At 36.8% G+C, this 10,148-nt stretch overlaps 1 protein-coding gene across 1 annotated transcript in view; it reads right to left on the bottom strand.

Annotated features, from left to right (window-relative positions):
- The window catches only part of LOC107658289 (A disintegrin and metalloproteinase with thrombospondin motifs 12-like), a 23,364-nt gene extending 19,630 nt beyond the window's left edge, over nucleotides 1–3,734 (bottom strand). Inside the window, exons 1-5 of the mRNA XM_016446798.1 lie at nucleotides 3,348–3,734; nucleotides 2,164–2,344; nucleotides 1,821–2,062; nucleotides 465–548; nucleotides 87–211 (exon numbers count right to left, since the gene is read on the bottom strand). Of these exons, the coding sequence (XP_016302284.1) occupies nucleotides 87–211; nucleotides 465–548; nucleotides 1,821–2,062; nucleotides 2,164–2,344; nucleotides 3,348–3,734 (1,019 nt within the window). The remainder of the gene's footprint in view (nucleotides 1–86; nucleotides 212–464; nucleotides 549–1,820; nucleotides 2,063–2,163; nucleotides 2,345–3,347) is intronic.
- Between the last annotated feature and the right edge of the window lie 6,414 nt (nucleotides 3,735–10,148).

Genomic DNA, 10,148 nt, shown 5'->3' with positions numbered 1-10,148 from the left:
TTCTGTAATATATATGAGCAATATCACTCTCGTACTCGAGCGATACCAGCTCTATATCAGCGGCTGTGATTAGGCCAGAGGCTCACCGTGTGATGAGTATAGCGACATCATGGTGTGCAGGATGAGTGTCACTTTGAGGATTGAGGTTTTTTTGCCAGGTACAGAAGCTGTTGAGAGTCGTATCAGCGTGGTGAATGATCTTCAGCCCTTTCTGAAAACACATAAAAGTAGTAGTAAAGTAAAAGTAGTAATAATATCCAGTAACCCTACTAAAAAATAAAAAACGGCATATGTTGTGTTTTGTGCATATGTTAACAAGCAAAACCAGCAAGGTGTCCATGTTTAACCAGCACTAACCAGCACAGATCATTTTGGACCCCCTGGAAACTCACGATGGTCTAAGACAATCTGTTCAGCTAGGAAGGACTGGATGTAAAGCAAATTATGCCTTGATTCATATGTACCTCCTCTCCGTGTAGCAGAATGAGCCGGACCAGTATAATATGGATAGCATTACCGATGCTGGCATCGTGAAAAATTCCAGCCACCTACAAAAAAAAAAGTGATACAAAAGATTTATATATGAAAGTCAGAGATACAATTTATTGAAGTTTATCAAGCTGGTCTTTTCTATACAATGAAAGTCATATGTTGTGTTCAAGTCATGTCGGAATGACGTATTTACGAGTTACGCACATAAACACCATCACAAAGTCGTAATTGCGAGTGGGAAACTATGAACGTTTGGTACCACTTTATTTTGATGGTCTTCTTTAGACATTCTTTTGATTATAAGTAACTTTGCAAGAGCATGTCAACTTATTCTACTAACTCTAACCCTAACTTAACAGTCCACTAATACTCTACTAATACTCTAATAAGAGTTAGGGCCAGATGCACCAGCGCAAACCCTCTTCTGCCATTAAAAAATGTCAGGATTTACTAAAGACATGCAATTAAACAATAGTGATGAAAAGGCATGGACATAGTTATTTTTGCAGCTGACCTTATTGCATATGTATTTGTAGTAGTTTCCTTTTCAGACGCAAGTATTTAAATGAATCATGCAAGATGATTTACTAAGGTTTGCAGTGGTCAGTTTTCTGGTATTTGCACCCTTATTTAACACCCCCAAAAAGCATTTCTTAACCCAATTTGCACCTGTGTTGCTAGTGGATCACATGCACCAGATTATCATCGACTTTGCTTGTCTGCGACCCTACGCTAATTTGTGCTGCTCTTGGTAGGTTGTGTTGGTCATTATGGAAATGATCCGGCTGCATCTGTGTTCTTTCATTTGCACGCTGTCAGTAAATCACCCGCAAAACTTCCAGTCCCGTCTGCGATTTTATGGGATTTTGCTCTCACGCTAATTTGCCCTGTTTAGTACATCTGGCTTTTGGTTGACGTTTATTTGCAAAGTTACTTATAGCCAACAAGGGGACCATCAAAATAAAGTGTAAGTGAACTTTCTTTAAGATGTGAGTTTCCAAGTTGGGGGTGTCTGTGAAAAATATGACGTGTGCATTAGATGCAGCATCTGTATTGACATCTAAATTGCATCTACAAAATATGATAGTATTGTACAATTACAATGCATAACAATTCAATTTATAGCACCTTCATAAATTGAACAACATAAAAAAGCAAAAAGACCCTAATGCACATTCTTTATTCATCATTCTGTAGAAGTTAAAAAATCTTGCTTAATATTATGCATTGCCATCACTGACCAAAGTGACTTGAATGCACCTGACATCGTAATTACGACTTACCAACTTGTAAATATGAACTTTCCAGAAGTACTTGAACACACTTACCATGTTCATGATGGTAAAGATGTAGGACTCAACGTTTCCACTTCCGTGGTAGTCCACAAGTTTGGAGTCGCCCACCACCATGGTCTCCACCCAACGCTCTTTGCTGATGGAGCGAGGGGAGATCCTCCGTGGTCGTTCCCACTCTCGATGCGGATCGTGATTACGATCCCCACCCTGCTGGCGCTGCTCCTGCTCCCAGCGCTGTCTCTCCTGCTCCACCTGCTGGGAAAACTCAGAACCATCTGCACCGGAGACACACACACACAAATGAGGTCCCCAAAGTAATTTTTTTTTTGGTGAAGTATCATTTTATTATGATTTTTAGACATCTAACATATCTGACCTTTGACCCCACAGGGACTATGATGAATGCTGTGTGCATCAGTGCTACGTCGCTGCCTGATTGCACTCCAGGCTGGACTCCGGTAGATCACATGTGGGTGTCGTGGATGAGTGGCGTTTGGGGTGTGGCCACGGACCGGCTCAATCAATAACGGCCCCTGCGGTAAATTTAACAACCCTCTCTATAAGAAAAGAAACAAGTGAGTTTAAAAGTTTGAGGGCAAACCGAAAGAAATTAATACTTTTATTCAGCAAGGATGCAATAAATTAATCAAAAGGGACATTAAAGACATATATAATGTTACAAAATATTTATATTTTAAATAAATGCTGTTCTTTTGTACTTTCTATTTATCAAACAATCCTGAAAAAATGTGTCACGGTTTTCACAAAAATATTATGCAGCATGACATATAAGAAACGTTTATTTAGCAGCAAATTCAGCTTTGCATCACAGGAATAAATTACATTTTAAAATATATTCAAATAGAAAATGGTTATTTTAAATTATAATAATATTTCACAATATTACTGTTTTTGCAGCATTTTTGATCAAATAAAGGCAGCTTTTGAGTATAACTCTAGTGTGTGTGTGTGTGTGTGTGTATATATATATATATATATATGTCTGTGTGTTTTAGATTCAGATTCAGATTTATTCTTTATGGTCCTTGATATTGGAAATTTGTTTTCACAGACTGTACCAGAAGCAACATTCAGCACACATAAAACACACATACTGCACACATATATACATACATATTACTCAGAGGTGGCAGCAGCATCAAACACAGTGTAAATTTTAAATTACACATATTGTGAATTTAATGCTCTTACAGCTGAGGGCACAAAACTCTTCCCAAGGCGTGCTTTTTTGTGAGGTAAGTGTCTGAATCTGCGGCCTGAAGGGAGAAGGGTAAAGCACGAATGGAGAGGGTGGCTAGGATTTTGTATTATGATATTTGTTCTGCGAGTGATTGCAGTGTCAACGAGGTTTGACAAGCTGGGAGTTGGAAGACCAATTATTTTTGAGGACGTGTTAGTGATTTTAAGGAGCTTGTTTTTTATTGGTGAGAGAGAGCATAGTGAAAAGAGGTGGCACATGAAGCTGATGAAGTTTGGTTATCATGGTGTGATGCTGAATCGTACTGAAGGCAGAGCTGAAGTCTAAAAAAGAATCCTGGCATAATAGCCAGGAGAGTCCAGGAGAGCATCCTCTGTTCCTCTTTTAGCCTTGTAGGCAAACTGGTAAGGATCCGGCTGTGGGGAGATGACCAGGAGGATGATGTTCAGTACCAGTTTCTCAAGGCATTTTGCTATTATGGAGGTAAGTGCTGCCGGTCTGTAATGATTCAACTCAGAAGGGCCGAGTTTCTTAGGGACAGGAATGATGGTTGCTGTTTTCCAGAGGGTGGGGAGATTTGTTGTCTGTAATGACTCATTGAAGAGTGAATGGAGAACAGGAGAGAGCTCCATGGCACAGTTCTTGAGCAGCCTTCCAGTGATCCCATCTGGCCCAGGGGCCTTGCCAGTATTGCACCTCCTAAGCTGATGATAGACGTCTCCCACCATGAGGAGAACAAAATGTGGCTGCTCAGGGGTGGGTAGGCTCCTGAGCAATCTTTCACACTCAGAAGTGCAGTTCAAAGTATCAAACCTGGCGTAAAAGTTGTTCAGGTTTGTAAGTTTCTCTCACTCAGTTTAAGTCTATCGAATTTTTCGCCTATTTTATCATCCCCCAGTTGAAAATGGCACGTCCAACAGCTTATAAAAATTACAACCCAAATCTTCAACAAGCCACACGATTTGCAGTATCATTCATGTCTGTAGTCCATTAGTGGTTAATACTTAAGGATTAGGGTTTGTTGAAATCGTTTAAAGTAGTTTGCACTGTAATAACACTTCAGGTGTCAAGGCTCATTATTTAAATCTGTTGGAATTCCAGTGAATTCAGGGAAGGTAATTTTCCTGTCATAATCCCTGTTAATTAATCTTCCCTGCAAGTGCTTGCCAGTCCTGGCATTTTCTCCACACTGCAGGGTCTTTAGCAAGTTTATCAGTGTGCCTGAACATGTCACATGCACAGGCTAAAACACAAAACAAATACATTATAATGAATTCAATGCATCTGTGAAATGTCAAACATCCATGCAGCTTGAAATGCAAGTATTACACTTTTTATTTTTACTGGCATCTATAGCTCCATGAAGAATCTTTAACAACCATGGAATCTTTCCATTCCACAAAAGGTTCTACAGTATACGAAAACGGTTATTTCCATTTTTAAAATGTTCTTAGATGGTTCCCCAAATTTTGAAAGTCTCTTATGCTCACCAAGGCTGCATTTTTTGTGTGCTCAAAAATACAGTAAAACAGTTATATTATCACAATTTCAAGTAACTGTTTTCTATTTGAATATATTTTAAAATGTAATTCCTGTGATGCAAAGCTGAATTTTCAGAATATTCATTGATGAACAGAGTTCAAAAGAACAGCATTTATTTGAAATTTTATTGAAGAAATCTTTTGTAATGTTATACATGTCTTTACTGTCATGATCAGTTGATTGAACATTTGATCAATTTAAATTCAATCCTATAGCATCATTGTTATTTCTTTAAGGTTAGGGTTTTGAACAAACGTATGTTTAACCCATGTGTTAGCCTCACATTTTAAGGGTCAAATAAGGTTGCACATTCACTCTTTACAGTCTTCTTAAAGTGTGTGTCCATATGTCTTGGACTCTGAACGCTTCAACCCATGAGATTTCATCTGGCAACTGAAACATCTCTGAAATCTGCCATTTTTCTCTTATCGCCATGTTTTCTTGGAGATGCAGTGAAATCCCAGCTTTACGGGAATGAGAATGACTCTCATGATGCACTTCATGCACTCGTTCACCGCCCTGTAAAATGAATCAGTCCCACAGGCCAAAAACAGGTGTGTATGTGTGTGTGTGTGTGTTCAGCACAAACTAAATAAACCGTGACCAGAAAAAAACATTCCAAATGTTTTGAAACTGGGCTGCACATAACACAAAACAGATGCTAGAATTTGTGGAAGGGCAGAGGAATACACCATGAATTCTCCAGGGGGCCAGAGACACCGTCATAATATTGACTCAGCCGAGTCATTTGGCAAATGAAACATCTCTGAAACGTGACATTTTTCTCTTATCACCATGTTTTCTTGGAGATGCAGTGAAATCCCAGCTTTATGGGAATGAGAACAACTCTCATGATGCACTTCATGCACTCGTTCACCGCCCTGCTGAATGAATCAGTCCCACAGGCCAAAAACAGGTGTGTATGTATGTATGTGTGTGTGTTCAGAACAAACTAAATAAACCATGACCAGAAAAAACATTCCAAATGTTTCGAAACTGGGTTGCACGTAACACAAAACAGATACTAGGATTTGTGGAAAGGCAGAGGAATACACCATGAATTCTCCAGGGGGTCAGAGACGCAGTCATAATATTGACTCAGCCAAGTCGATCATCCACAGAGTCTAAACAATACTAACCACTGCAACATGCATGTCTGTGATACACAGCTATGGCATGAGACTCTAACAGCACTCTTACGCATGTCCTCAAAAGAAAGAAAAATCACAAATGAGATCTCTTTGCTTCTCCTAGACATAAATGAAGAGTAAATATTTAAAGGGGTCATATTATGCGATTTCAATTTTTGCTTGTTGTTTGTCATTTCTCCGATCACAAATGCAGACATGGTTTTATGTTTACGCGGCGCGATGCAACGCAACCCATAAAAAGACAGTACTATAAATCATTATAATCCGTAATTATGTCCCCTGGATGCAACAAATGCCTCGTTTGTAATGGGTTTTATTGGTTTTGTCTCGTCGTGCCGGGAGAAGGCATCACAGTATGGTAGGGGCGTAACATTTCCGTCACACGCTTGAGGTATTCGGCCAATCACAACGCACTGGATAGCTGGCCAATCAGAGCACACCTCGCTTTTCAGACCGATGAGCTTTGTAAAAATCGACGTGTTTCAGAAAGGCGGGGCATAGAGGAGAAACAATAATGTACAGTATGTGGAAAATAATGTTTTTTTAACCTTAAACCGCATAAACACATTTCATTACACCAAATACACAAAATACTGTTCTTTTTAGCAACATCATATGACCCCTTTAAGTCTCCTGCTGCACAGATTTTGTTTTTGTGATTTACTTTAAAATAATTTTCAGATTTAAAGGTTTTTCTTAGAGTGAAAATTGTTTCAAAGTAAATTTTTGTTAGAATATTTCATGAATAATTACAAAGAAACCACAAATAACACTAAATTAAATTAAAAGTGAAATTTTAAGTAGAAAGACAGCATTTTCTTGAAAAAAAGTTATGCCAAGGATCTTTGTTTTACATCTTCGAAAAATCGGGGGGTTTTTTACAGTGCAGTAATCTCAAGTGTCTCCTCTAGAGTTTCAGAAGATATCGCAACAATGTCTTAAACTGTGCTCAGATTTGCCAAGATACCAAAGTCTGCCATCAAAATTCAGAGATCAGAATATGAACTCAAACATTTCTCATTGAATACTTTCAAATCCAAACAATCTGACCTGCTATACTATTATTGTATGTCAACAAGTGTCTCGTTTGCCTATTTCTTGTTTCTCCTGACATGCATCTTGAAAGAGGAACAGTTGAATTCTCATATGTCCTAACAAAAAATATTATTTTAAATCTCTCATGCTACAAAAAAGTACCAAGATTTTTGAACATGCATCATGGCAATGCCATGTTTTTGGGCCCATCACCATGATAGTACTATAGTACTCTTTGAAGTACCTTGGATCAACATTGAAATACTATGGTATATGAACTTGAAATCATTAACTATTAAAAGTACCATGGTATTATCATCTGATGCTGTAACTGCACACAAAATACCATGATATATGCATGATCAAATATTACAATTCAGTCAAAATACTAAAAAGTAATTCAAAAGAAATAAAATAAATGTACCATATTAGTACCATGGTATATAAATATTGTAATCATTCAGTTAATATATAACAAAATACTACAAATATTACTTATATTTATATATATATTCTTTTTATATATAAGATGAGATGCCCCATTTTGGTGTCCGTATCAATTAAATTTAAAAGTGTTTTTTATACAGAAGGCATATTAAACGCAAACAAAGTGTCTGTTTTAATGTTTCAAATAACTTTTGTGAAAATAAAATGTTAAAATATGGATGAAAAATGTTCCAATGTTATTCAACGTAACCAATATATTTATATAAAAATCAAACATACTTATTTTGACCTGTATTTATTCAAATATATATATAATAAGTGATTGTATTTAATTTAGTTATATTTTAAATGATAAAAAATACAATTAAACAGGACATTCTAATATACAGAGAAATAAAATTAAAGCTGTAAACGTTTCATCCTTGACCCATATATATATATATATATATATATACATATATATATAAAAATACAATATAATAACTGTCATTTTGCTGCCAAAGTACTTTTTACACAAGCAAAAAATACATTTAATTCATCTCCGTCTTTTGTGGGCCTGTCCTCTCTTTCTCTCTCCTCATCTGCTCCTCACAGCAGAAACGTGAGCTTTGGTGTCAGGGGGCATTATGAAAACAAAAGCTGAACTGCTAAATACAGAAGCCATGTGTGTGTTGGCTTCCCACAGTTCCTGCAGGTTTTGGTAGGACTTCAAACAGGATATATAGGCATTCCATCTTATGTAGGGGACTTCAAACTATAGTATAGCACTTCAAAACCAGCCGTACGCTTTCTGGAGGGCAGGAAGAATGTATGGATCTAATGACTAATGCAGAGTGGGTCAGTGACAGGTAGTTATGGTTATCTGTAACTGCTCTGGTTTGAAACAAAAGTTGAACAGGAAAGGAGTTAACATAGTTCAGTGCTAATGAGGTTTTCACAAGGACCATAAACCAAACAGTAGACAATATTAAAGTTCAGTTTATTGTGCTATGAAATGCACCGCATTACTAAAATACTTTCTCCCATCATAGATTAATGTGTAGAGATGACTATAAGTAAGAGAATACACACAATGGCTCTGCTTTCAAGATCATTGACTGTTTAAATGTTTGCAGTTAGTAAGATATTTTAAAAGAAATTAATACTTTTATTCGGCAAAAATGCATTAAATTGATCAAAAGTGACAGTAAAGACATTTATAATGTTACAAAATATTTTTATTTCAAATGTTGTTCTTTTGAACTTTGTATTTATCAAAAAATTTATCAATTTCTTCAGTTTTTTCGAATGATTTCTGAAGGATCATGTGACACTGAAGACTGGAGTAATGATGCAGAAAATTCAGTTTTGCATCACTGGAATAAATTACATTTTAAAATATATTCAAATAGAAAACAGTTATTTTAAACTGCAGTAATATTTCACAATATTACTGTTTTTACTGTATTTTTGATCAAATAAATGCAGCCTTGGTGAGAATAAGAGACTTCTTTCAAAAACATAAAAAAATCTTACAAACCCTAAACTTTTGAACAGTACTCTTTTGTTTGTTAAAGCAGTCCGAAATGTCAATGTTCGGCTTAACCAATGGCTTGAGTTTGGGGTGGGACAACCTGATTGGATAAAAATAGAAGATGGTAAAAGTAATTACCACAGTCAATGTTTTTGCAAAATAATGGTGCTCACTATAAATTCTCCTTGTATGAAAAAAAGGAGTAATATTTTTTTGTTAAAATTACAGCATGATGACATAATTTTTATTTTTGGGTAAACTATTCCTTTAAAGTCCCCATGAAATCAAAATTAAAGTTTTTTGGGTGTTAGTATCAATATGTTAGTCTTAAGGTTATCTATAAGGCAGTGTGTCCAAAACAGTGACAACATTCGCATTTAGAAGATATAAGCATTCAAAGCTTGCAGTTCGTCACTTCCGCCAAAACGGCTCAACGATTTTTTTGACGTCACATCGTACTTCAGCTTCTCATCAAACTTTCTGTCCAATCAAATGCTCTCTAGAATCCGAAGCGCCCGCCCCCTGCACTATAAATAGACGCTGAAGCCGCGGCTGAAATCGGTCACTTGTCCACAGAATTAGTATTTTCTGTACAGTGAATGGCACGTAGTGCACTATATAGGGGACGGAACGATTCAAACTGTGTAAATATGCTTTCCATTGAGGAAAAAAGAAGTCTGGTTTCACGCTGTGTCCCGCTAACCACCGCACCGCACACACACTCTGCTCCGGTCCAGAGACACGATAGCACGGAGCGGATCACATGCGCGAGTCGGCGCAGACCACTAAATGTATCGGAGCTATTTGAATTCTACACAGAATACCAGTGGCGTAACTTAGTAATGGCGGGCCCCAGTGCAGGCTATTACGACGGGCCCCCTTGGGGTGCACGGTTATGAAGCACATACAAACACACAGCGCTTGTGTCTAGAAGGGAACCCATATAAGCAAATGTGTGCCTAACCTACTTAATTTAGACCAACTAAAATCAGTATCTAAATAAATATAATACATAATTCACATATCAGACAAAATTGTGTTGCAGCAATTCCTTTAAATTTTAAGGTATTTAGAGCAGAGCAACATAAAAATCAGAAAAAATATAATCGGGCCCGTTTAAGGCTTTTCCTTATTTTTATAGTTTAGATGGTGATGAAAAAATGACTCGCCATCTCCTCATTGGACGTGCCTTTAGAGAGAAATGCATCTTTAAGGATTACATAGCCTAATGAAAGAGTTTTTGTTTTCGATTTGAATTATTTCGTGTTAAAGTAGTAATGAGTTTTTGTTTTCGATTTTAATTATTTCGTTTTAAAGTAGTAATTTAAAGCTTTCTATAGATATATTTATCATATATATTTATCATATCTGACTCAATTCGTTGAGTTTCGGTTCATCATTGTGAAGCACTCCTGTTCAAGACCAGACGGCAAGCGCATCCTCTGTTTTCCTAT

Source organism: Sinocyclocheilus anshuiensis, unplaced genomic scaffold, assembly GCF_001515605.1.
Source record: "Sinocyclocheilus anshuiensis isolate Anshui unplaced genomic scaffold, SAMN03320099.WGS_v1.1 scaffold137, whole genome shotgun sequence".
Taxonomy (NCBI): Eukaryota; Metazoa; Chordata; class Actinopteri; order Cypriniformes; family Cyprinidae; genus Sinocyclocheilus; species Sinocyclocheilus anshuiensis.
This window is presented reverse-complemented; position numbering and strand designations above follow the sequence as displayed.